Genomic DNA, 27,500 nt, shown 5'->3' with positions numbered 1-27,500 from the left:
AAATAGTTTGCTCAGAAATTCTTCGTTTCGGTTTACTGCTACAAAAACTATTCCATTTGTTTCACCCATGTTGCAGATGAAGTCTTATCATGAAAACCTGAAATACCTGCTCAAGTCTTCAGAGGGTGAAATCTAAAGTACCTATCTTTTCTCGCGCAAACAGCTTAGCTCTGTCCGTCAAATTCTACCCTGGCCGAAACAATAGAAAGGCGCTTTCAGAGTTCTTCAAGTCCTGCTCAAGCATGCGGTTAGTCTCTGCTGGTTGCTTCGCTTCGCTTCGAGGTTTCCCTGCAAATGATTCCGCTTATCATCGCCATCTTCACGTCCCTCTTGAACAAAGCGTAAACCAAAGGATTCACTGCAGAATTCACAACCAAGAGAGACGTTACGATCTGGCTAGTTTTATCGGACACTTGATGACCAGAAAAAGCTGCGCATAAAACTAGGTAATTTACCACCACGTAACATCCCAGGAAGAACAAGACTAGAGCAGTTACGAAGGGAGCTGTGTTGTGCTTTTTACGTCTGCGTGAAGTTGCAGGTTCTTTCACGGTAGATTCGCTGCGTGAGTGGCTAGACCGCTGAACTTGTAGTTCTATTGCAGCTTCTTGGTGAGAATGTGCACGTGCAACAACTAGGATACGAACAACAGCATAGAAGAGCAACACACAAGATACTATGTCAAAAGCAGACACGCCGGTTAATCGCAAAACTTTCAGAGCAGTTTTGGAGGTGGTGGCGTACATTCCCACCAAAAGCAACAAAGAGATTGCAAAGGGAATCAACCATGCTATCAAGATAACCATTCTAGGGCGTCTTTTTGTCATTGAGTTAATGTATTTGAAAGGATGAACGATGGCGATGTAACGATCCCAAGTCAAGGAGCAAAGATTTGTGACTGAAGAGTGGAGGAAGAACCAGAAGAATGCCATGTACACTATGTCGTTGCACGCTGTTGAATTATGACAAAAATGACTCGATGGAAAAACGGCGATTCCGACACTAAAGTCAGCCACGGCCAAGGAAAGAACGAACCAGTTGGCCGGGGAATGAAGACGGCGATTTTTGGCGACAAGAAAGATTACAAAGCCATTTCCTGTTGCTGTTACGATTGAAAGTATCCAGCCGAAAATATCAAACAAATTATCCATTGCCACCATGCTTCTCAAATCAGACAGTTTCAGCCAGTTTCAACAGCAATCATCGGAGGTGAACGTTAATTGGCTTATATTTGAACAACCGTTAATGTTGCATAAAATAATTCTCGTTCGCTGGTTATCTCTGTCATCAAAACGAAAAGGAATATCCATGAAAGATAAGCGTAACGAACAATCGAAAACCTTTTAAAATACAAAAAAAATGTTTCTAACATGTATTACGCCGGGGTTGACATTTCCACTGGAGATATGATAAATTGGAAAACTAATTGCACTGCAATGTCGTGGGAAACTGGGATAAAACTACGTCATGGCAGTTAAATTTTCTTTTAAGACTTAAAACAAAATTCCTCGTCCTTTGCCCGCTATGTCTGATTTCTGGCATTGGTTCAAACAGAGCAAAGTAAGCGTTGAGTGAATTAAATTTGTTCTCGGCCCTGGCGAGGACGACATTAAGCACTTAATGACTTGCCTCAAAGGAGACAGTGAGTTTTGTTTCCCCGAGACCCTCAATGTTCCCCGAGGCAAAGCAAAAGGGAGCACTGAGGGTCGACGGAAAACAAAACTCACCGTTTCCCGTGGGGTCCGCCATTTAGTGTTTTGTTATACCTCCCAACTCAAAAATAGAGAAAACTGCGAAAAAATTATTTGCTTGGCGCCGGCTGGCACACAAATTTGCTGCGACCTGATCACGTGCGAGTCGAAAGTTCAAGTTGTTGTTTCCCTACGAAGTTAGAATAGTGAATTTCGTCCATGACATGTGACACATTCTCCTCCAATCGGATAACGTATTTGAATTGGGAGGTAGAACAATCAGACTTGACTTTCAATTATCCATGGCAATTTTACCTCGTTTCTCAGATCCCACTGAACACGATGGCTTCAGGGAGGATTTATCCTGACATCTCTTTAATCACCAAATTATGGACCTTTTTGACGATGTCACGCTTTTCCGACTTTTCTTCAAACAAAAAACCATCTCCACAGATTAATTTATGTTATCATGTCGAAATTGGTAAATATGCGAAGTTTCATGAAATTATGCTATTTTTTAGACAAAGCATATAGGTCTCTTTCTGTCACTTCGTGTCAACTCCTTCCTTGTTTTTCACCTCCTTTCACTTCCTTGTCTTTAACTTCCTTCCTTGTCTTTTATTTCCTTTCACTTCCTTCCACTTTCTGTTTCTTTAACTTCAGAAATAATTATTGTCCATCAATCTTAGCAACAACTGGATTGGGATATCTACATTACCTGTACTTCTCTAAATTTGAAAAAAAATAATATAAAATTCTATTGAAACTCCTCTTTGACCACTCTAGTTACTTGAGAAAACAACGCTGGATGTCTTCACACCAAAGGGCATGACGTATCCCTTCCACTAAGCCGAAAGGAACAATTTTGGCCTTTTGGCCAAGTAATCGTGAGTGACAGCAAGTATTAGTGCGAAATGAACAACTGATAAGAACCTTCTATTAGGCTCAAACCAGCCAGCTTCCCCTTCTCAAATTAGTATGTATATCAGTCCTCCCTATTCTCTCAAGATCTAAGTTTGGAAGATAGATAGCGTGGTTCCAGAAAATGTATATAAATTACCCACCCAAGGAAGCATATTGAATAAACATAAGGGTGTTGGGGCCTCAAAAATATAAAAGAAAATTATATGTACCTAAACTTGACTTTCCAGAGAGACCTTAGGGCGGGGGGGGGGGGGGGTTAGCCTCCTACGCAGAAGCTTTTAGGGCTCGTCACACAATCTTCCTCCTATACTTGCATGACGAGCCCTAAGAGCCTCTGTGTCGGGGCTTCGGGGGGGGGGGGGGGGGGCTAACATTAAAAAACTTTCCAGGGGGTGGGTATGAATATGGAGCAACAATAATACTCAAAATTTTACTGTGCAGTAATATATTGAATATTTTGAAATAAAGAAATTAAGTCCGGGCAGTTACAAACTATTTCAATCCTGATAAGGTTAGATGTGTTGTTTCAGAAAATATTTGTATATCTCCCATGGCGGGTTTTTTAATTGGAACCCCCTTCCCCAAAAGTTTCTTTTGGGTTTTAGCTCTTGTTTTCCTTTGTTAAAAAACTTTTGGCTCTAAAAATTAAACTTCTCAACCATTTGGAATTTCCAAATTATTACCTTTTTTAGAGTTCGTATTGATATTTTCTGGAACACACTATAAATAACATACCTGACCTCACTGTTAGCTTATACAATAGAACTAACAGATGACGAACTGATCAAACTGTAGATTTCACTTGGCATTTTGAATATTTATTAATATTTAGTTTTGTACCACACAACTTGTGTGCAACACTCATCAGATAAAATTTCCAAAATATGCGAATTTAAACTGTTACACTGATATAAAAATATTATACACATGCAACCATTGGAAATATGGTAGCTAGAATAAGTGGATGCTTTTACTTAAGCAATAGACCACTCTCTCTATGGGTTTACTGGTGCAATAAACCATGCAGGATGTTGGGAGAAAAGGAGAAAAGCTTGTAAATTACAAGCCATTAGGCGAGTGATTAACAAGCTTTTTGAGTGTTACTAGACAGAAACCATGCAACCAATATTAATAAATAAGGTGGGCTTAACCAACTTGATTCAGCTCAGCTGACCCCACAGAAAGAAATAGCATCAGAAAATTAATTTTTAATCTCTATCCTTATGATGCTTTGAGCAAATAACATAAGGAATATAATGTAAATAAAACTTAACCTGCATATTAACAAGTCCCAATAGTTGCATATAGACTTAACACTAACCCTTATACCCTTTAATTGGTGTAGGCCAAGAAGATTGGGTGTACAGGATTAATTTTGTGTTATGCAGTTCCAGAAAATATCAAAAAAGTCCAACCCAGTTGGGAACTGAGTTACTGAAAATAGCCAAATTTATCCCCTCCCACAGAAAATGTTATTGGTTTGAACCCTCTCACCCATTTGAAAATTCCAATTTATTGTTGATAAAACTTCCCTCTGAAGACAGTCTCTCCCTCAGAATTTACATTGTGACTTGATTTCTGAGGATTTGGCGGGGGGGGGGGGGGGGGAGGAGTATGGATGTTCTTGGACTGCATATTGCACCTTAAGCCCATTAGCTTTTTAAAGGAGAGTATGAAGGTAAATATTTCTGGTAGGCGAGTGGTGGCCTCATGCAGTTAGTGCACTCCACTCCGGATTGAACAGACTGGGTTTGAATTAACCCTGGCTGGGAACATGTTCTGTTGTGTTCTTGAGGAGACACTTTACTTTCACAGTGCCTCCCTCCATCCAGGTGTATAAATGGCTACTTGTCAACATAATGCTGTGGGTAAAACTGTGATGAACTGACATCCCATTCAGGAGAGAGTAGAAATACTCCTCGTCACTTCATGCTACTTAAATCAAAGATAAGTAAGCGCAAAAAAAAGCAAATTTAATGTCAAACACAGGGAGTGCTTGTGCGATCCCCTGAGCCAGAGGCTCATGATAAATAAGTGCTGGTCTAATGGCCGCTTGGCTCATATGCAAACAGCAAATATTTGAATTTCCAAGCCTGGGGACAGGAGGAATCCCATATAAAAAGGACGGAGGTGCTTGTCATACCATTTAGGGGTTAAAACAGCAATTTTGATACCTCTTAGGGTGTTCAGCATCAAAAAGCCCACAGCGGGAGCTTTTGTGGTACCTTTAAGGATATTGAGCCGAAAAAAATGTGACTGGAGATAAAGTGTTGTTTTAGAATTGGTACCTCTTAGGGGTGAACAAAATTCTAGCCATATGCACACAACAGGATCTTGGTATTACTTCTTAGGGGTTCTTTTTGACGAGCATCCCCCTATTTCTATATGGGAGTCCCCCCAGTTTCTAAGGGGATGGATGAGGGCTGGGGGGGGATAAACCAACTCAACTGAAAATGGGTTTGTGAATGTCAGACACAAGAAATGAATTAAATACCCTGCCTTTTGATTACCGCACACTCTTCGATGTTTTCCTTATGAGACTACCGGTACTGCACTGCCAGCTCTTGGTCTTTTGCAGTGGATGAGTTGCAATATAGCATGGCGAAAGTCTTTGTTCCTCAGAGAGTAAACCACTGGATTAATCATTCCATTACTACACGTTAACCACACACTGACAACACCCATCTTCTCTATAATACAGGATTGACTTCCTATTGCATAAAAGATTTCCAGAATCAAAACTGGTATCGATACAGTGACCAGAAACAAGAATACAAAGCCAACAGTTTTTGCCATTTTAACTTCTAGTCTAGTTTCTCTCACAGTTTCTGAAGTATTGATGCTTCCCTGATGCGCCTGGCCATGTGACAAAAGTTGTTGGCGATTCTCCACCGCTTTCTTGTAGATCTTGTAGTACAAAGCACAAATTATCAACAACGGGAGAGCTATGTGCACCGCCAGAAATGCGTAGTAAAATTTATAGTTTACGTTCCATTCATATGTTTTACCCGATGTTGATTCAAAGGAAAATACTCCCATCAGTATAACCACAACCCCTACGTACAGCCAAACCAGTGTGGTAATCACCAAGGTTCTGCCCCAAGATACAACTCCTCTGTAGCGCACGAGAGACATGACTGCCCTGTAGCGATCTACTGTGATCACCAGCAAAGTGACAAACGAGCCTGCTATCGAGAAGAGCCAAACCGAATTCAAGACATTCGTTCCCACAGAACCCAAAGGCCATTCTGGATAGGACCAGACGTATGTCATTTCCAGTGGTATCAGCCCGAGTGAGATGCATATATCAGTCAGCGCCAAACTCAATAGGTAGCCATTGGAAGGCCTGCGGAGATTTTTATCGACGCTAATGGCGACGGAAACGACAATATTCTCGGCGACGGAAAGCAAAATTGTCACCACGAACAGAATAGATATAGGAATTTGAAAATCCAAGTTGAATTCACAGCTTTCGGTTTCAGTAGTTTCGTTCGTTGGGTGGTTCATCTCTCTAGGAAGGATATAAAAAGAGCTAGCAGATGTTCTCACCTACTCGAGATAACACCGTCATAATAACATCCATTACGTTCATTGATTAATTGCCCTTGATTTCTTAGAACTAATTGATTGTTTACTTCCGTCCTTGCTGCGCCGGACTGAGAACTCCATGGGACTGAGAGCAAGTTTGTTTCTTCCAGGTTGAAGGTGGGCCCAAAGCCTCCCGGCGATTGAGCCCGCGCTCCTCCTCCTTCTTGGGGACGGACGTAAATGGTGGACTGGACTCCAGAGAGCGGCGGAATAGGCCACTTTCGATATATTAAAATTCAGCTTGATAGTGAGGCCTAGAGGACATCAAGCTATGATCTTGGCAACAACTGATTACAAATTCTCTTCTACAGTCAAGAATTCCATGGAATTGTTTGGTATGATCATCGACGCTGAAATGAATTTCAGGGAGCACCTTGCTACGATTTGTAATAAGATAAACAGTCAGTTCAGTGCAATGACGAGGTTTGGTAAACTTGTTTCCAGTGACACTTTATTACGCCTATACAAGGCATTTATACTCCCGCCTTTTCATCACTGTTCAAATGTCTGGCGTTTCTGTAACACTCGAGATTCTGATAAACTAGAGACACTTAATAAGCGTATCTTGAGAATTATTTTCAAGGACGCAGGTTCAGACTATACACAGTTACTCAAAAAAGCAGGAATAACAACTTTATAAAATAGGCATCTGCAAAATATAGTACTTAATCTTTTTCTTCCCAAGCCGTCTACAGCTTCCTATGATCTAAATTCTTTTCGTTATGTTGTCTCGAAACTCTGGAACTCGTTACCTGAGAACCACAGAACAGTAAGTTCGTAAAATGACTTCGAGCGGTGTTTCAATGAAGAACAGTGTTTTGCGTGACATTTCGCGTGACGTTTTATTATTGATTTTAATAGTTTAATATTACACTTTCTATCAAACATGATAACATTGATTGACATTGCAATTTGAGCAGCTCGATCTAGGAATCGTTTCAGTTAGTTTTACACGTGTCGGAATGAACAGCTTCCCATTTTAAAGGTTTTTTACAGTTTAATTGGACTCTGGAATCCTGTCACGAAGTGAGTCAGTTTAAGTTGGTTTTTTCCGTTTTCTAAGGCTTTGTTACTTTAAGTTGTTTCCTTTGATTTCTGGTAGTGTAATTTCGGTAATCGACCGCATGTGATTAACAATTGTGTAATACCGTGTGGTTTACTCAGTGAAATCTGTTCACGTTTCTTGGTTGATACGATGTATTATGGCCCTTTATTTTCGGTTAGTTGCTATTGTTTAAGTGTATTATTTGCTGTGTTTATTTCAGATCGAATAAAAATCTTATTTATACGATTCACGGGAATTCAGAGTCTGGGTCATTTTGGCGGTTTTCGTCCGACGGACCAAGCGGCTTATCCGCAACTATAATTTTATGCGCAAATTTGTAGGTTATCATATTCTACAAATAATAATTAGGTTATATAATATATGCATAATTATTTAGCCATGTAGTATTTTTAACCTTGTACTTTTTTACTTTTCCTCGAAGATATTAGCTAAGTCTAGCTAGTCTGTAGTCTCCTTCGCAGCCGTTTTTTGGGATGTCACGCAACGCTGCGTGACATCCCAAAGAACGGCTGCGGAGGAGACTACAATCTTGGACAAAATAAATGGAACATCTGGACCACCCCTCCCCCCATTTCAATGATGCCAAAATGGCGCGCTTTTGCTCCTTCGCGCCTTCATCATTGCTTTGGGGGGGATGGGGGATAATTGTTCCATTTTATTCTGTCCAAGATTGTAGCTACTCTGTAAATCAGAGATTAAATAAAAAGTATGTATTTATATATTTATGTATATCTGATGTGTGTATGTATGTATGTAGAACGAGGAGTGTGAGACAATAAGTACTAGTGCTATTCACAGTAGAATATCATACCGTTCACATTGCCTGATCTAACTTGTAACGTTTAGGTAATTCATTTAACGAAGGGGTCTTGTATGACTTCTTCTTAGGCTCCCTCGCCACTTCACAAGTTTATTTCTTCTTCATCATCATCATCTTCTTGTGTAAATGCTTTTTATTCTTTATTTGAGGGAAATAAATAAATAAATAAATAAATAACACCACTGAGATAAATTTTCCTATGTAAAGCGATCGCTGTATGTAATCAATGCAAATGCATTCGCCCTTTATTGATTCAGCCTAGTAGTCGCAGAAGCTTCGAGGGAAATAGTGCGAAAAAGTCACCCGAACAACGAGCAGATCCCTCATTTGGTTGGTTGTAGATGTTTCTGGCTCGATTCGTGTTTTAGTGACCACGCAACGCAACGAAGAGATCGGTATGCATAATGTCAGAAAGATAAGAAATGTCATCCACGGCCAGTCCGATCAATGTCAAATCTTGTCATAAATTTGACGTGCGAATATTTTCGTTGGGACATCATAAAAAAATAAAGAACTGGATCTGTCGTGAGAGCGGAAAGGCGCTGAGTAAGGATCTGCTTGTTTCTTCCCATATCAGGAAAACAAAAGAGCAAAGCACAATCGGACAGTGCGCTGCGTGCATACAGTTAGGCGATTCAAGCACTCTGCAGCATTATGTGGCAAGATCTTGACAAACAGAACAGGGATACCTTCGATAGGTTTCTGGAAATAATACAGGTTGGAACAAAGAAAGAAATGGATACTTTCTTGTTTTGTCTATTTACAACGGATAAGAACGAAAACAAATATAGTGAATCTCAGATAGATCCTTCTGAGAAACTTAGACACGCCCTCAATGATAATAATCTTGTTGAAGCTTGGAAAGTCATGGTCGAGGCCAACGAGAGGAAACTCAGCCAAACACTTGAAAATCTCAGTGAGGTCTGTACAATCATCACCAAGAAGAAGAGCAGTACAGAAGATGGGTGCCATCTCAAATGTAAGTGGGATTCTCAGAAAGTGTATGAAACATTGAGGAGCTCAATATTTTGGATTTTTAACTGTGATGAAGGCGACCCAGAAGAAGGGACAGAATTGCCAAGCGAAAAAGAACGGAGATGGATCGATATACTCAGCAACCCACTGTACATCAGTCTGGAATGGCTTTGGAGAAATAATCCCAATTCCCAGTACAAGAAAGGAATAAGACGTAAAGAAAGCAAGTCTACAGACATCATTGAAGCTGTCCTAGATGACGCCTATCTCCTGGAGAAAATCGCTTCGTATGAGCGCCACCACAAATACTATAGTCGAGATGACTACAGGCAACGAGCGATGGAATATGAGAATTTTGCTATTGATGTCGTTGAGCAAGTATCAACCTCAGAGTTAAACCAGCTTCACGAAATCATGGACATCAAAGGAAATGGTTCTTTACTGAAAAAGAAGCCTGAAAATTTTCATCAGAGCCTTAGTCTCCTCAGGATAGCTGCTGATAAACAACGAAGATCGGTTAGAATACGCTTTAATTGGATTCTTTTTCTTTTTGTGAAAGAGTATGTCCCTGATTGTGGAGTCAAAAAACATACCATGAAGATACGTCGACTCCTGTTATGAGTATATGCACCTGTTTCGGAGGCAAAATGCTCAATATTAGTTAAACTTACTTATATCAGTACCAGTCATCCTATTCCATTTCTTGAATGCCAAAGTCTTCAGAGTGGTCTAACCAAATAGTTTCAAAATATGCAATTGTATAACGATCTGAGAAACAAAAAGTTAATATCAGGGGTGTCGAGTCAAAGGGTTATTACTTTGGAATAAATGAACACCGGAAGAAAGGAATTCGCGGAGAGGAGAAAAAATTACTGTCGAACAGTAGCACTTTCACAAACGGGAGGTTTTCATTGACGCGTTGATTAATTTCTTTTTTTTTTTTCTTCGAGGACTCAGAGCTTTGGTGATAATTTATGCTAATTTGTAATTTAAATTCTGATCGTTTTCAGTTCGTGGCAAGTCCCAAATGCCAGTATGTTCTCAACGAGATCATTTATCGTGGATGGCAAAATTGGCGAGATAATGGCTTAGTGAGGAAAACCCTGTGGCTCTTTCTTCATTTCTTTCTTGTGGCAATCACTTGTCTCGTGTATATTCCTGTTCGATTGATTCGGAGGAGCTGTTGCTGTGGAACACTTCAAGACAATTGCTGCTGGAAGTTAAGGAAGTTGTACGAACTTCCTTACGCCAAGTTTGTCAACCACACCATATCGTACATGCTATTCCTGAGCCTGCTTTTCGCCTCGTCCTATCGACACGAGATCGGCGCAAACCAAACAGGTTTAGTGTGGATTGGTAAGTTTTAACACTGAAACCTTGCCACTATTTAACAGTCCATCGCCCAGGGCCATTCCGTTAACTGTTATCATTACTCTCTTCACTGCACGAAAAAGGCATTATCCTCCTCGCCATAGAATCCTAGTGCATTCAAAGCGCACGCCATACATGATTTTATTTTTATTGGAATTTAGTTTTCTATATTTTGGGGGCGTTTTTAACAAAACAATTATTCCACTCCCGCTTGCTGGATATGAGATGATCATAGCTACGCTACGCGCCTCGTCAATTATCATCTCACATGCAACGCGCGCTGGTGGAATAATCATTAAATATACGATAATATTATAAAAGAGAGTAATGTGAAAGTTTTTTTGTAACATTTTCCAAAACCAATTCTCGATAGAGACGTGCACTTTTTTAAATTTCATTCTCAGACTATCCGGTGCTTGGCTTTGTTGTTGGCTTGTTTCTTCAGGAAGCCTTGAAGGCCAGAAGGCAAGGATTCTTGAATTACATATCCAAATGGTGGAATGTCGTAGACACCTTGATTGTCTTTACGTTTCTGCTGTCTTACACAGTGTGGCTGAGTGCATGGGGGTATTACGGAGAGTGGAAGCCCAGAAAATCTGCATTTATTGTGGCTGATAGTATTTATGCCAGCGCCACGGTGATGGCCTTTTTCCACTTAGCCCACGTTTTTCAAGTCAGTTCAGTATTGGGTCCTTTGCAGCTGTCACTTTACAAAATGCTGAAAGCTGTTCTCAAGTTTCTCGCCATCTTTCTGCTCCTCTACATTGCATTTGCTACTGGGGTGGCCAAGATATACACGTACTATGTTGCTTCGCAGATCAAACTACGAGAACTGGACGAAAGTCACGGATACAAGGCGTCTCATCCATATGGCAAGTACGTGTTACAGAATTGTATTAAGCCACTGATTGTAGGCTCAAATGAAAGAGGTATAATCAATCAGTGAAACAAAAGGCTTTCTACCCGCAGGAAGCCCTGCTATAAAAATGGCGTTGGTCCTTCTACGACATTCTGGAAAGTTAAACTAAAAATTAAAGGTACTATCGTTTTGTAGGCGTGGTTTAAAAGTGCCAGTTCTAAAACAACAAATTAATTGACATTCATTTTTTTTATAGTTAAAATAAAGACGATTCTTTTAAACACAACACAGCACAAAGATTTGTTTGCCTCAATGCCTTAAAAGGGACCGAAATAACTTTAAGATTTTAACACCGTAAACGGTGTTCGAGTTGGTTCAACTCTATATAACGTCGGGTAATAAGAGCTCAGCCACTGAACTACGCTTAGTTAATATATTGCTTACTTTGTTAAATGCTGGCTTGATTAGGTTGTCGATACGGCGTCAGTCGCCAACTACAGTCTCTCTGAGAGCACCTTTGCCGAACAATAAACAGCCCATAATCCTAGACTTAAGGACTGTGACTACTTTTATTTGTACGCACACGTTCTGCGCCTCACGCAAGGCATAGTGTTGACATAGGGTTGACATTGACGCAATCAACTACGCTACCAAGTACATGACGAAACTGAAAGCAAAATGTTCCCACTGGCCCTACTGTGACCAAATCAAGTTTAATGAACCTGTACTTAACCGAGGAAGACCAGAATAGCAGCATATCGCTAACCACTAACTGTTAACGTCTTCCAGCTGAAAACTAGCTGTTATCTGTCGGAAATTATACTGAAATCTAACTGTAAACATGAACCTGCAGATGGCGTAGTGCGCGTGCAAAACAAGTGCGAGATACGCAAATGTCTTACTTACTGGGGAGCTGAAAGAAAAAAATGTAACGGGCACCGTAAAAGCTTTCAGAAAAGATTAATAACTTTAAAAAACGCGTAGTTACTCCAAGTGTATGATATGAAATGGAAGTGGCAAGCCTATTCAATAAGTGACTAGTTTCTGGCGGTGAGCAAAAGGTATTTAGGCTGTATTTTAGCTGAACCAGAGCCGGAAAGGCTGTCACAGACGCTAAAAGCGCTGTAGCAAAGATTTTGTTATAAAAAACATACCCCAAATGGTTTTTATGGTAACATTTACCATGCATTTCAGTTTAAGATCTTTATAAATGTGTTTGCTTTTCTGTATGTAAAGGCGAATTCTAAGGAAATCTGTGAAGAAATATCCTTTCCTTCTTTTTTTCAGAAAAATGCTGATGTCAACATTTTTGTTGCGATTCAGGGCTAATTATCTCTAAAAAAAATGCGTGGCTACCCCAATTTTTCTTTGTGGATTCCAATAGCCCATGCAAAGATCTACATTTTCCGCGTGATCCTAACCTGAGGCAAAAACCTTTGTATTTATTAGGCACCGTCCTTACACCATTTACTTCTGATAAAACCTTTAATCTAACACATGATTGTCTGTGGTTGCTTTCCAGACACTCAACGACGTTCATCACAATGTTTTGGATGTTACTTGGTACTGTGGAAGACGAGAAAATCTTAGTGGAAGATCCCGCCTTTTCACTCACGTCCACATTTGGTGGCATTTTTATGATTGCTCACGTGGTGTGCACCGTCATCGTAGCTTTAAACATGCTGATCGCTATGATGAATAACTCATTTGAGAAGATCATGGTAAGTTTTCTTCCGTGCATCCAGATTGTTATAGTTTTAAGTTTGAATAAAAATCTTTTGTCAGTTCTACTTCAATGAGATGACCTTTATTTCCTTCTCAGGAAAACTCAGATGTAGAGTGGAAGTTTTCTAGGACTCAGAAGTGGCTGGAGTGGATCGACCAAGGCGACACGATTCCAGTGCCTTTCAACATTGTGTATCATTTTTTGCGCTGCTTTTTTCCAAACTGCCGTAGACCGTTTTGCTGTAAAGAGGTACGACGACTCGCTGTATTTAATTTAATACGGGATCCTGGGCGAGTTTAAAACAAGGAATGGGGAAATGACGAAACCACACTTGACAATGTGTGATACGGTTAACCCATACAATTATCGAGAGTAACCACCGTCACGTTAGTGATATTCAGGCTAACTGGAGCGCTATTTAGGGTAACTATAGTGACATTTCGTCATTTCGAGTTTTAAATACGTCCCAAAATCCTAGCCTAGTTTGCCCATTGTAGACTCCGTTATTTATCGAGGTCATTTTGTTCAAGTCGGCAATTGTTTTACGTTCATCATTTAATGATTGAAATCTGGCGACAACATACAACGATAACACTTCAAATTGGCTTCTTTTGTAATCTGCCATATGATCATTTATTTCAATTAGAGACGAAAGTGCCCAGAGCGAAGCAATTTACAAGTACAGTTTGGTGAAGCACAAGACTGTGTTCATGTACAGGTTAGTTATTAAACAGTCGTTTAAGTAATATATCAAACACGACAGACTGTGTTTCACCACGTTTCCAAATACCGAGAAAAGAGTTGAAAATACGACGAGTATCGGACGAAGTATTTTTTACGAACTTAGGTGCTTGGAAATGTAGTCAAACGCTGTCTTAAGTGTTTGATATATCTTCTGAATCGAAACTAAAACTAGGGAGAAAGCGAGGGAATCAAATCGTAAAAATCTATGCTAATCCACACACCGTCACGTCACATGATTTCCTTTGTTTAAACTTGATGAATTATTAATGAGTTTAAGAAAAATAGTTATCATAATGCCAACTCACTAATTCTCTAAAGTTTGTGTCTCCTCAGCTAAAATGAGGTGCCCCTTTGATGAGGAGCTGATCCAGGACAGAATTCCAACATTAAATCAACTGCTGACTTACAACTTTTCACTAATGCTCTAGGTTTTTCCTTGCTGCTGCCCCTGTATTTGTTCTGGTGGTATCCGCAGGTGCTCATTGGAATGCACCAACTCCCTGACAGAGAAAAATTCCATCGTTAGAGAGGTATGCTATTCACGTGCGCTCTGTATTCCATTTTTCTTTTTCTCGAAATTAAAAAAAAAAAAAAGAAAAAAGAAAAAAAACACACACTCATAATTATTTAACTGAAGGGCTACATCTTAAAAAGGTCCATGAGTACGGTAGGACGGTAGCAAGATAGTCAATAATATCTGATACTTTGGCTGATCTCTAAAGAACTTTTACCAATTAGACTAGTTTACCATTTATTCAACAACTACATTCAACACCCTCTATCCAATGGAATGACGTCATGGATAAAAAAATCATCTATTAATCATTTTTTCACGGTAAAGGTTTTAATCTTCAATTAGCAAGAAAATGTGAAACGGATTTCCTCACTCAGTACTGCTACGACTGAGAAAAAACTCCCCGCCAGCTTTTTCAGTGGAATCAATCACAACCTTTTTTCTTTTTATTATTACAGAAACGCATACAGGTAATGAGAACACTGGTCGTGAGATATCTGAAAGACAAGAGGAATGGCTACTTAACAAGATGGAAGGAACTTACTGTACAATAATCACCATCACGTCGGGTGGCAGATGACTAAACAATCATTTTAATCATTGATTCGTGGCACATATTACCAGCATACCTATTTTAAGTACTTCACGTACTTCAAAGAAACGAAGCTTTTTTAAGATATGTGTTTTTCACAAGCTGGGTTGTTTTCATACCTGAAAACGCGAATAGTGCAGTTATACATTCTGTCCACTTAGAATCTAGAAGTGACAAAGTAGGCGTTGTCAATTAAAAGGGGGGGGGCGCATCTTATCTATGTTTTGTGTAATTAATTTGTTAGTCAGTTAGTTAGTTTGGATTTTTGTTTATTTTTTCTTGTAGCAAAGTTATATTTTTGCCTCTTCGAAAACAAAGTGGCTTATAGTGAAGTAAAATAATATAACCTATCCAAATGTAGAAAATGTAGTCAAAATGTGTATTGACGCTCCATGGCGTTCTATCCACCAGGAAGATGACACTCAGACCAAACAGAAACAAGTGACTTTGCCTTCCTGAGTGTTCATATCAATCTGCAACCTAAGTCAGCTGTTAACCATCTCTTTTTAGAAATTACCAAGTTAAATTCAATCTCGTAAACAAAATCTAGAGGGCAATGAGGTCCCAGTACCGCATACGCTTCATTCGTGGACTGTTCTCTACCGCTGAATTAAACGCCTTATATTTTGATGAGTTGAATTTTACTAGCTGTGTAATCATCCACTGTTTCTTCGTAGGCAGTTACAGGATGTGATAATCGCTGATTTGTTTGTTTGTTTTAATTCTTTTTACCATTTATGAATATACAGTGGAATCCCGATTTCTCGACCCTCCATTTTCGAGCCTCCCGATAACTCAAACCAAAAGTCGTTTCCCCTCCTCAATCAAACGCTGTTAATATTTTAGCTCCGATTTCACGAATTATCCGATTTTTTGAACCAATTTTCGTTTCCCTTGGAGGCTCGAAAAATCGGGATTCCACTGCATTTACAAAATATCAATGTATAAGGCAAGGAAGCCCAGGGAAGCCAATAACGCTTATGTAAAGGACTACCTTAATACAATTAAGACTTTAAAAAAATAATAAAAATGCTGTCGTCGGCACGCAATGCTGTCAATCAAGCCGACACCACCGTAAAAATGTATAAAAAAATAAATATAATTCTGATCCTAACCTTGAGACTTGGCCTCTGCAATACCACTGCAGAGCTCTACCAACTGAGCTATTAAGCCAACTGGGACTTTTGGTCACGTTGTGAGTTCGTAATATGCCCGAAGATCACTGAAGATATACAAGTAAATATATTAAAGATCGTCCATTTGAACTACTCAATAAAGATTTAAAGCTCTTAAAGATCGTTACACTGATATGGTCTTATGTACGCCGGACACTTTGGTAGTCGAGAAGATAGAGACTGAAGAAAGGTTCAGGCTTGAACGGGATTCGAGCCCATTACCTTCGCGACTGTATCGTTGTAGTGTTCTACCAAATGAGCCATCAAGCAAACTGGGAACTAGTCATGCTGTAAGTTCATATTATACCTGTAAATGGTGAAGATGAAAGAATTGGTTCAAACTTAGCGTGCGTATATCGAGTTATGGATGCACGCGGGAAGTTTGGAGCAACTCTAGCTTCTTGAGTGCTCTCCAAACTTCCCAAGTGCAACCATAACTCGATATACGCACAGCTAAAAGCATGAACCAATTCTTTTATAACATGGCGACAACATCCTGGGCGCTAAAACATGTGTTATTTGTGATTGACTACAAAGCTCTCACAATGCACGGTGAAGGAAAACAAAGGTCATTAAGATCCTAAAACGCCACAATCGGTTGAGCAACAGTTGAACAAAAACGCTTAACCTGGTTTCTAAAACTGTCGATGAAAAATTCGCTTCTTCGAATTAATTATAATGAAAATGTAGGCAAACAAAGTCAAAAATACTTGATGAGAGTGCACACAAAAAAATCAAAATAACCAAGTTTAAGCAAACATCTTAGCTTGGCAAAAGTCAAAGGCTCGAAGTAGGGTTTGGATTGTTGAGAATAATCTTCACATTGCCGAAACTTAAACAAAAGGAACTTGCACTAAACTCGACGGAAATTATGCAGCTAAATTGAAAATGCTCACGTCATCTTATATACGCACGGCCGTGCGTATATAGTGATTTTGTTCATGATGGCTCAATAGGAATTAGATAGGACTAGCGCGCGCGCTATGTTATGAATGAAAGTGGAGATGAAAGATCATGTACTTGAAGTGGGAGAGAGAGATTTAAAATCATGAGCATATGTACACAACTTTTGAGTTGCTTGCCGCTAACTGGCTAAAAGCAATTGCGAGACCATTGCCTGAAAAGGCTCGAATAAGATTCGAGCTCATGGCCTCTCCGATATACCGGTGTAGTGTTAATGACATTAATCGACCGTAAGTTAAATTTTCATTGGCTTTTAAACAACTACAACAAATGTGTGGTGGAGTAACTTAACCAAACCGCGCTCTAAGGAAGTTGAAAATTTTGGCCGAGGGTAAGCCATGATCCGGTATTTCGTTTTAGCGTTTTATTAAAATGGAAAGACAAGAACTGAATTATGGCTTAATTAAACTGCTGAGCAAGGAGAAAAAGCATGTAAACAGTGCAAGTCAAGAACACTTTTCTGATGTTCCTTGTAATGTAAACAAAAATGGGCACCTAAAAACTAAGTTAATTATAGGTGCGTCAGCGCCTTTTAAGAAAAATAACTATTTTAGTTTTAAAATTGTAGTCAGTTGCAGTATCATCAAAGATCACTCAATAAATTATATGTAAAGGAGCCTCCAGCTTCAAAAACAGTGTAATAACAGTTCTTCTTTGAACAAAATTGGTCGGTTAAGACATTTTCTCTGTTCAGTTACTAAGACACCTTATCTTGACTCTGAATTAGTTGGAAGCATCCCAGAATGACCAAATTTAATCAGGTGTCTGAGGTCACAGAGATAAAATGGAAAGAGGTCCTCACAGCTGTTCGCGTGTTTAGTTAGATGATACGGGCAGTCTGTGAGTAAATGGAGAGTAAATTAACTTATTCTGTTACATGTATGGCAGATCCCGTGACACATTGTATTCCTTCATCAAATGGGAACTAACTTTTATAGCCGTGGTTCAGGTAACTGCAGATTACGCTTTTTTTTGTAATTTTTTTTTCGACTACCCTAATCAAGAAAACAAAGACCTAAATGCCCTCGATCAGTGCTTTTTGTGACGAAACGTAACAAAGGAAGCACAGCAGAATGGCGCACGAAGTTTCCCTCACAGATGTCCATCTGCAGACGAGCGACACCTTTGACAGATTTCTACAAATAGTGCAGGAAAGAACAAAGGAAGAGGCGCATATTTTTTTGCTAGGTCTGATTGAAACAGCTGAAAACGCGAGCGATTCCAAGAACAATCCGTTAAAGCAACTGGCAGACGCCCTCGAAGATGGTAACGTCGTTGAAGTTTGGAAACTCATTGCCAAGATCAACGAGGATGAAAACAACCAGACACTTGAAAATTTAAACGAGATCTGCAGAATCATTGTCAAGAAGGAGAACAACAAAGAAAATGAGAGTCATTTCAAGTGCATCTGGGATTGCAAGAAACTGTGCAAAACAATAAAGAACTCATTCTGCTATATGTTATGCTGGATTTCCCAGTGCGATGAAGGTCTAGACGACCTCGAAGAGGAGGCAGAAATGAGAAGCGAAAAAGAACGGAGATGGATCGAAATCCTTAGCAATCCACTGTACATCAGTCTGGAATGGCTTTGGAGGAACAATCCCAATTCCCAGTACGATAAAGGAATAAGACGTAAAGAAAGCAAGTTTGCAGACATCATTGAAGCTGCCTTGGATGACGCATATCTTCTGGAGAAAATCGCCTCGTATGAGCACTATTACAGCCGAGATGAATACAAGCGTCGAGCTGAGGAATATGAGACGTTTGCTGCTGATATCGTTGAGCAAGTAGACACTTCAGATTTAAACCAGCTTCACGAAATCATGGACATCGAAGGAAATGGTTCTTTACTGAACAAAACGCCCGCAAATTTTAATCAGAGTCTTAGTCTCCTCAAGCTGGCTGCTGATAAACAGCGGAAAAGGGTTGGTATACGCTTTTATGAAATTTTATCACTTTTGAGACTGCATATTATCAGGTTAAAAGAATTTTCCTGTGACTGTGAATAGTGAGTCGACTTCCATATGTTCCTTCTTTACAACTGAACTCACCTAGTTTTTTGCGTTATTTCCGTGTTTAAGCCAGACATGAATAATAGCATTTCAGAAAACCCTCGCCTCGGATTGAGAGGAAAAATCATAATTATTCTTATTCGGCTCCATTGTTGCAATCAGTCAACGCTTCTTTTACTCTAATTTTTATTTTCTAGGTCTGTTTGTAATTAACGACTAAAATTCTGTTCGCTTTCAGTTCGTGGCAAGCCCCAAATGCCAATATATTCTCAACGAGATTATTTATCGCGGTTGGCTAAATTGGCAAGATAAAGGCGTAGGGAGAAAAGCCTCCCGGTTCCTTATCCAGTTTGTCCTCGTCGCAGTTACTTGCTTCGTTTACATTCCTGTTCGACTGATACGAAGATGCTGTTGTTCTGGTAAAGTTGACGATATCTGCTGCTGGAAGTTTAGGAAGTTATACGAACTTCCCTACTCCAAGTTCATCAACCACACTATGTCTTATGTGCTATTCCTTTGCCTTGTGTTCGCCTCGTCTTTCCAGGATAAGTTTGGAACAACTAAAACAGGCCTGGCTTGGATTGGTAAGTTTCGATGCCCATGATTACTGAGCCACTGAGGTAATGCAACTTCACTAGACTTACTGAGCATTAAACGGCCTAGTTGTTATGCTATTTAGTTGTCTTTGAACGCTTTCTGCATTGATCCGTCACCTTGAGGCAAGGCCCTTCTGACTCATGCATATAAGGACATTATTGCTTGCGACCCATAACCACTAAAAATTTAACTCAACTAAAATAAAAGCGTACCCTTGGAAAGTAAAGAAGCATGAGTTAATTGTAACGGCTACAGATAAGGAGCAATTAATAATCTATTAATTGTAATTCATTAGTCAAACACATTTTCTACTTCCTACCGCTTGTCCAGGACTTTTGTTGGTGAGCCTTAACGGTCGAACTGTGTAAGTGGTTACCTGCCCATTCTCTCAGGGTTGGCACACATTCAATAAAATTTTGACTCAGTTCTTCCTTTCATGTACTCAGCATAAATATACGGCCATGTAGCTTTTTATACGCACAGATTGGCTAGATCAGGTTAAGCCAGGCTATTACCAAAACTACGATAAGATTTAATCAACAGTGCTTGTAGATTCTATGGATCAATTCTGGATGAAAACTGAGCATTATTTTTTGTATTAATTATTATTTTTTGTATTAACTTCATCCTCAGACTATCCAGTGCTTGCCTTTGTTGTGGGCCTATTCCTGCAGGAAGCCCTAGAGGCCACTAGACAAGGATTCTTGAATTACTTTTCCAAATGGTGGAACGTTGTAGACACCATGATTGTCTTTACGTTCCTCCTGTCTTACACAGTATGGCTGAGTGCATGGGGGTATTACGGGGAGTGGAAGCCCAGAAAATCTGCATTTATCGTGGCGGATACCATCTACGCCAGCGCCACGGTGATGGCCTTTTTCCACTTAGCCCACGTTTTCCAAGTCAATTCAGTGTTGGGTCCTTTGCAGCTGTCGCTTTACAAAATGCTGAAAGATGTGCTGAAGTTTCTTGTCATTTTTCTGCTCCTCTACATCGCTTTTGCTACTGGGGTGGCCAAGATATACTCGTACTATGTCGCTTCGCAGATCAAACTACGAGAATTGAACGACAGCCACGGCTACAAGGCGTCTCATCCATATGGCAAGTACGTATGACAAACGATATTCTACTTTTGAACAGAATGATAGTGTCAACTGAACAAAATTAAACCACTGAGTGAATTAAATTTATTATGGATTGAGTTTTACATTTCAGGCACACAAATACTTTCATTGGAATGTTTTGGCTGTTACTTGGTCTGGTGGAGGAAGACAAAATCGTAGTTGAAGATCCTGCGTTTAAATTGTCGTCCACATTTGGCCGCACTTTTATGGTAGCTCATATGATCTGCACCGTCATCGTAGCTTTGAACATGCTGATCGCTATGATGAATAACTCATTTGACAAAATCATGGTACGTTTACTTCTGTGCATCAAATATGGTTTTGGTTATTTGTAACGTTTTCAAGTGTTTCAATCCTGCAGCGTCTGCAAATTTTAAGGCGTTGAATAACGGTTTCGGTGTACGAACTTAGAAAACAAACGAAAGATCCTAAGAAAAACGAAGAAAAGAATTAACAAGAAAAAGGAAAGAAGAACTAGAACTTAAATGATTTGGCAATCGTGATAGACAATTCAGTATCTCTGCCAAAGCACGTGGGAACGAAATAACCAGCCAGTTCTATATGTACTTACGAACCTTAGGTCTGATCATCTCGTTGCCATCAGTAATTAGTTTTTAAACAACTTTCTAGGTAAACGTTGCCATGAACCTTATACCACTTAGAATACACTTTTCTTGCAACTGAAATCTTGTGGGCTTTTCTTAGGAAAACGCACTTGTAGAGTGGAAATTCTCGAGAACTCGTATGTGGCTGGAGTGGATCGACAAAGGCAACACAGTTCCCGTGCCTTTCAACATTCTTTACCTTCTTTTGTACTGTCTGTGTCCAAAGAGCTGGCGTAACACGTTTTGCTCTAACGAGGTAACATTGTGGCTAAAGTTTGCAATCACCTTGTTTGATTTATTTATTTATTTATTTATTTATTTATTTCTACTGGTTTAGTGTCCACCAATCAAAGTTTAAACGAGAGAGTAATTTCTACATATGCTTTAAAGTAGTTTGACTACATACCTACCAACAATTCTTGAATTTTTTTCTCTTGTTGGGAATTGTAAAGCTGGTTCACAGCCACCTTAAATTTTCGAAAATCTTAACCCTATGTAAAAAATTATTTAAACTTTGTCAAAATTAAAGTTGCACCTTATCCTGCTAATCAAAATTCGATAATATAAAAAAGGCTTTCATCATGCCGTTTTTGAAATATAAGGACTTGAAGTTAAAATTAAGATTGTTTTAGCAGTTCATAATGGTGCTATGACAACTTATTGTGTCACGAACATGAAACCAACGTTTTCAGCAATGACTGGGCAGGTTTTTGATACCATGACTATAGCATCAACTGATAAAGTGTGGTAATAATGACCCATCAAAATCTACGTCTTGGAAAGTGCTGGAAACTGTTTTGAGCCACCTTTAAAGGTATCAACTAAAAAATTGACCAAGTCATAAGAAATGCTACTGAAGTCTCTCACCTGATACCAAGTCACTATGTATAAATCTGCATGCGTATCAGTGCTAAACCTTTCATGTGTTGTCTTCCTATTCATTGTGTTCCTATTAACATGACAGTTATAAATTTTTAAAAAAGCATATGAAAATAAACTTTCAATGAATCAGTGACCTGGCACTTATGCTGGAGAACAATACAATCACCACTAAGTTCACTATTTGACTGGTTGACTGACGCATTGCGACCAAAATTAAGTTGCCATTCAGTTCAAATACGCTGGCCTCGCGTTAATTGATTGTTGACTTTTAATACATGTAAACAAAGTAAAATATGTCCAATTATTGTTGTCCCGCCAAAGCAATCATTTACCTTACCTATCAAACTCATTTACTTTATTTAGAGGCCAAATGACCCGGAGCAAAGCAGCTTGCATCTTCAGGTAAGTGGAAAAGCGGGCTGTGCACGGGTATAGGTTACTTATTATAATCGCCATGTAAGCAATATCAGACCTAATAACTCAATCACTCAGCTAGACATACATTTCGTGATTATCGTATACTAAAAAGTCGAACTATATAATTTTCCACTTCCTAATTCCTTATACACGTGGAAAGGTTACTCTGCAACAGATCACTTAATTACCCCTTTCCCACTTCCGGGAAAGGTTGAGCACAAATCACAGGGGGTCAGATGGTCCAATTGTCAGTTAGGTTGCGAACTGATCTCACCAAGCAGAAGACGAGCGGCGCCGAGCTTTCGAGCCCCCTACTATACATTGGTTGTTAGGAAACGCTCTGAACCATGTTCAGAGCAATCAGCAATCAGCTGAAAGTTATTAACTTAACATTCATCTTTATACCTATGTCTGTAATCATTGCCACTGCGTAAAATTCATTTATTGTCAAGCTTCACGGTCAGCAGCTCTCTGGAACTTGAAACAGTGCATCCGACCGCTCAAATTGTGATAGCCCGGGAATAAGTTGTACCAAATATCTAGCTAAGGAAGCGCAGATTTAATCACATTTTATCAAAACAAATATTTTAAAGAAGTTGAACAAGTAAAAGTGCTGCTTATTCATGATATATTTAGGAAGAAAATTAGGTAGGGCAAAACTGGGTTATGACCATTTTTCTTTTTCCCTTGATTTTGCCAATACTCTTTCTCTTCATTTCTCATGAGTTGTCTGCATTGTGAATCTGAAAAGAAAATAGTAAAAATGCTCACACTCAAATTTTTTATTCTGCGTTGTAGGTTTTTCCCTACTGCTGTAGCAGCTGTATTTGTTCTTGTGGTATCTGCAGGAGCACGTTTGGATACACTTGCTGCTCGAGGGTGAAACATTCCATGAGAGAGGTACGCTCATGCTATTTTTTTTGCTTTATTTCTATTTTGGAAAAGTTACATACTCCTTCCAAACCATAATCTTTTTTCTCAAAGTTTCCAATTTTTATAATATATGCCGGCCGTATCTTGACATCATGAGGCATGACAGTTTTTAGTATTAGTTTTTATCTTGACGAGCTTAGAGCAGTAAAACGTAAAAAGAACCAAAGTTATCACTGTAGCCAATCACAATGGACACACACAAAAAAATAAATGGACACACAAAACGGTCAACCAATCAAAAGTTGACGTAATTACATGTAGCTGACGCAAAGCGCGGGAAAACGAGTGCGATTAAGTCACGATTGGTTTTGGTTTTACTTCTGATTGGATGAAAAAGTGAGTGGCGCGAATTTTTTAAGCCAATCGTGTAGCGTAGTTGATACAAAACCAATTACTTCTCGATACTGAAATGAAAACTGCTCTACTGAGTTGGTTTTATGTGTTAATTTCTTTGCGGTCTACATCAAACACTCAGTCCCAGATCCCGAAAGCTTCATAAGCAATCGTCAAGTTCAAAGACTGGTTTAGTGACATCTTTCATCGCTGCTACAAGCTACAGCTAGCTCTTATAATACACATTGCTTTTGCTAAATCAAACATTTTAGTCCAAGCATATTTTCTTTACATTTCTGGTACAGGAACGCATGGAGGAAATAAGAAAACTGGTTGTGAAATATCTCAAAGACCGGTACTCAGCTAGATGGAAAGAGCTTACCGCGAAAACAGCAGAACATCGAACGACCAGCGAAAACATCTAATATTTCACATCGGCGAGAACTAAGTTTTAAAGGCTACATCCTTTAATCAGCTGTGGTAGACGCACATATGGGAGTATTTTATTTGCCAGTTTCTCTCACACCATAAGACTATCAATACACGCAAGCAAAATCTGGAAAGACTAAAAGTAAAATTTTGAAGTAAAATTTAGAAGTTTTAATGCGAAGAAATAGGGGTACCAAAGGCAGCCTCAGGCTTATTTTAATATTCCTTTGTTTTGGTTTTGGTCGCTTTTTGCAGATTTGTCTATTGTCCAGTCGTAGAAATCGGCGTACAATTTTTTCTTTAAGAAATAAGCGCAAATTACTGCAAAAAAGTGTAACCAAACTTTCTGAACTGAACACAAGAAAACCTTGAGGGAAAGTTGTTTTGTTACCTCGTAACAGTGACATTATAAGAACAGGAATTAGCCATGAGAATCAGACTATATAGCCTGAACTTCTGAACTACCAGGCTGATCTGTTAACTAAACGGTTGATACAATACCTGGGATAGAATTTACAAACTTATTGGTTATCTAGCCGTTAACAGGCTCTGGAAAGTTTAGAGCATTTTTACAGACCTTTCCAGCAACAGTGAGGCGTAGGCCAATCAGAAACAAATATCTGAGTTTCGAGTCAACCCAGGTAAAAATGCATATATTTTTTGGTTCATAGGTTGTCGTTAAAGGTGAAACATTAGAGCTTTTAAATACACTGATTTACAGCCGGGGAATTTAGCATGCGAACTGTTAAAGCGTTCAAGGTTTAAGCCGTGGTCAAACGACCCATGATAGTTGATTCTCCCCTCACTATCATCAAGTATCATATGCGGGCTCAAACGGGAAAGCTACCATCGACTATCATGAAGAATTTGAACAAGCTCAAAGTGAATGATAGTATATGATTGTTTTTGGTCAAATGGAAGCGCACGCCACAACTATTATCGACTATCACCAACTATCATGCACCGTTTGACCAGGGCTTTAGTCTACAGGATGGCATCTCAAATAATTAATGTCGTTTGGACTTTTTTAAAGCACCTGTGTCGCATAAAATCTGGTTAATTACAGTCAATTGTTTCTCTAGAAATTAACTTAGTAACGCTCAACCATATAAGAACGAGAGGTTACTGTATTTTGTTTTATCAAACACGAGAGTCCGTGTTTCATTAAATATCCAGACACCGAGAAGATCTGCGGAGATAATTGAGATCTGGAACATTTACTGATAGCCGGACAAATAAAATCCTTCCGAGACGATGAACCGATAAAAAGGAACGGTAAAGCCTGTGCCAGACTAGAACGAGTGTCGCCGATACCTGCAGTTGAGATTTGTGCTAGAGTTTTCTCAATTTAACCTCGGCAAGCTTAGACTTTAAAACGATAAAAACTCTCATGAACCCGAAAGAAAAACCGTTCAGGCAGTTCACATTTGATGAGAGCGTACAAGTGTCAGGCAGAGTCGCCGAAACAATATCAGAGTTTCAGACTAAGATCGAGCACTTTTCTCCTTCACATCGGTTCAAAACTTAAGGCTGCCTTTGCATAAGCTTCATTTATCTTTTAAATCTGTAATAAAAGGGAATAAATAATAAAATATATACGAATCGAAGTTGATATTGTCGTTGATGCGCCCTTTAAACAAGATCCTGTTTTACTTAATTTAATTTTTGTGAAGGAACAGGTATCAGACGATTTAACGTCATTCTAACTTAAACTACTTGCTCACAACGTTAGACATAATGATTACCGATCAAACCGTGTATAGAAAGCTGCTACAAGCACCTCCAAACTTCCCAAAAACGATGAAATAGACCAAACGGACAACAGAAACCAGTTTAGGTGAGTATACTTTCTTTATTTTATTCAAAAAAAGGTAACATTTTATTTCGTCGCGCGTTTAATTTTTATCCCTCATTATTTAAAACTCCTTGCAGTGCCTTGTAGAACGCTAAAATTCTCAACGGCCTGAAGTGTAAAACAACATCGCGTACTTTAGGTAGTCACGTTCCACTCGATACGCTTACATAAATCTATTTCTGGGAGGCCTGTGATTTTACATGCCTGATATTCGACAAGTTCACGTTGCAATTAGTTTATCATTAATTCAAACCTTAATGTATATTATGATCATATTTCAGTACCTTATGATTGAACAATAACCAGATTGCTTAGTCTTGCATGATTTGGCTGAATTGTTTTATTAGCTGGAGCAGCTCCAGTGGTTTAGCGCTAAGCCAGGTCCTTTTGGTATTAGCCAGGCAGGGTGGGTTACTAGATTCACTTTCGTGTTCCAGTGGAAAAACAATGCTTGTTGTTGAAATTTTGGTTAATTTGGCTGAAAAGGCTGTGCAATATCAGTGAAAATCATGCAGTGAAAATATTGAGTGTTGTTTGATTGGAAGAATTTACCAAGTACTCTGATTTCAACTAAGTTTGCTTTCAACTAAACATTACTAATGATTAACTAATCCAACTGAAACTGGGAAGCCCCAGGCCGGGGGAACCCAATTAAAAAACAAACCAACCTTCGGTTATAATTAATTGCTTAGAATGTTTATTTCTAAGCTAATATACTGGCAGACCTTACTCTTTTGCAGTGGATTAGTTCCAAAATAACATGGCGAAAGTCTTTGTTCCTCAGAGAGTAAACCACTGGATTAACCATTCCATTACTACAGGCTAACCATACACTGACAACATCCAGCTTCTCTATAATACAAGAATGACTTCTTCTTGCATAAAAGATTTCCACAATCAAAACTGGTATCCATATAATGACCAGAAACATGATTACAAGGCCAACAGTTTTTGCCATTTTAACTTCTACTCTAGTTTCTATCACTGTATCGGAAGCAGCAGTGGTGCCCGGATGCACCCGGCCACGTAACAAAAGTTGTTGGCGATTCTCCACCGCTTTCTTGTAGATCTTGTAGTACAAAGCACAAATTATCAACAATGGGAGAGCTATGTGCACCGCCAGAAACGCGTAGTAAAATTTACAGTTCACGTCCCAATCATACGTTTTTCCCAATGCTGTTTTAAAGGAAAGTACTCTCATCAGTATTACCACAACCACTACGTACAGCCAAACCAGTGTGGTAATCACCAAGGTTCTGCCCCAAGATACAACTCCTCTGTAACGCACGAGAGACATGACTGCCC

At 39.2% G+C, this 27,500-nt stretch overlaps 4 protein-coding genes across 4 annotated transcripts in view; 1 reads left to right on the top strand and 3 right to left on the bottom strand.

Annotated features, from left to right (window-relative positions):
- Nucleotides 1–245: 245 nt before the first annotated feature.
- On the bottom strand, nucleotides 246–2,848 carry LOC145476064 (trace amine-associated receptor 8b-like). The gene has a single exon (XM_081455331.1). It carries the CDS (start codon nucleotides 1,158–1,160, stop codon nucleotides 249–251), a length of 912 nt encoding a protein of 303 aa, XP_081311457.1. The 5' UTR covers nucleotides 1,161–2,848; the 3' UTR covers nucleotides 246–248.
- A 1,361-nt stretch (nucleotides 2,849–4,209) lies between these two features.
- Nucleotides 4,210–6,945, bottom strand: LOC145476063 (histamine H2 receptor-like). The gene has a single exon (XM_081455330.1). It carries the CDS (start codon nucleotides 6,120–6,122, stop codon nucleotides 5,148–5,150), a length of 975 nt encoding a protein of 324 aa, XP_081311456.1. The 5' UTR covers nucleotides 6,123–6,945; the 3' UTR covers nucleotides 4,210–5,147.
- A 171-nt stretch (nucleotides 6,946–7,116) lies between these two features.
- On the top strand, nucleotides 7,117–24,336 carry LOC145476058 (uncharacterized). The gene is made up of 16 exons (XM_081455326.1): nucleotides 7,117–9,580; nucleotides 10,075–10,420; nucleotides 10,840–11,311; nucleotides 12,817–13,015; nucleotides 13,117–13,269; nucleotides 13,667–13,738; nucleotides 14,193–14,294; nucleotides 14,737–14,828; nucleotides 18,069–18,933; nucleotides 19,259–19,604; nucleotides 20,251–20,722; nucleotides 20,833–21,031; nucleotides 21,447–21,602; nucleotides 22,592–22,630; nucleotides 23,444–23,545; nucleotides 24,217–24,336. The coding sequence occupies exons 1-16, from the start codon at nucleotides 8,744–8,746 to the stop codon at nucleotides 24,334–24,336; spliced, it is 4,572 nt and encodes a 1,523-aa protein (XP_081311452.1). The 5' UTR covers nucleotides 7,117–8,743.
- A 15-nt stretch (nucleotides 24,337–24,351) lies between these two features.
- Nucleotides 24,352–27,500, bottom strand: part of LOC145476057 (histamine H2 receptor-like) — a 3,560-nt gene continuing 411 nt past the window's right edge. Inside the window, exon 1 of the mRNA XM_081455325.1 lies at nucleotides 24,352–27,500. This exon is cut by the window's right edge and continues 411 nt beyond it. Within this exon, the coding sequence (XP_081311451.1) occupies nucleotides 26,899–27,500 (602 nt within the window). The 3' untranslated portion in view covers nucleotides 24,352–26,898.

This window comes from Orbicella franksi, unplaced genomic scaffold (assembly GCF_964199315.1).
Source record: "Orbicella franksi unplaced genomic scaffold, jaOrbFran1.1 SCAFFOLD_128, whole genome shotgun sequence".
In the NCBI taxonomy this organism is placed as follows: Eukaryota; Metazoa; Cnidaria; class Anthozoa; order Scleractinia; family Merulinidae; genus Orbicella; species Orbicella franksi.
This window is presented reverse-complemented; position numbering and strand designations above follow the sequence as displayed.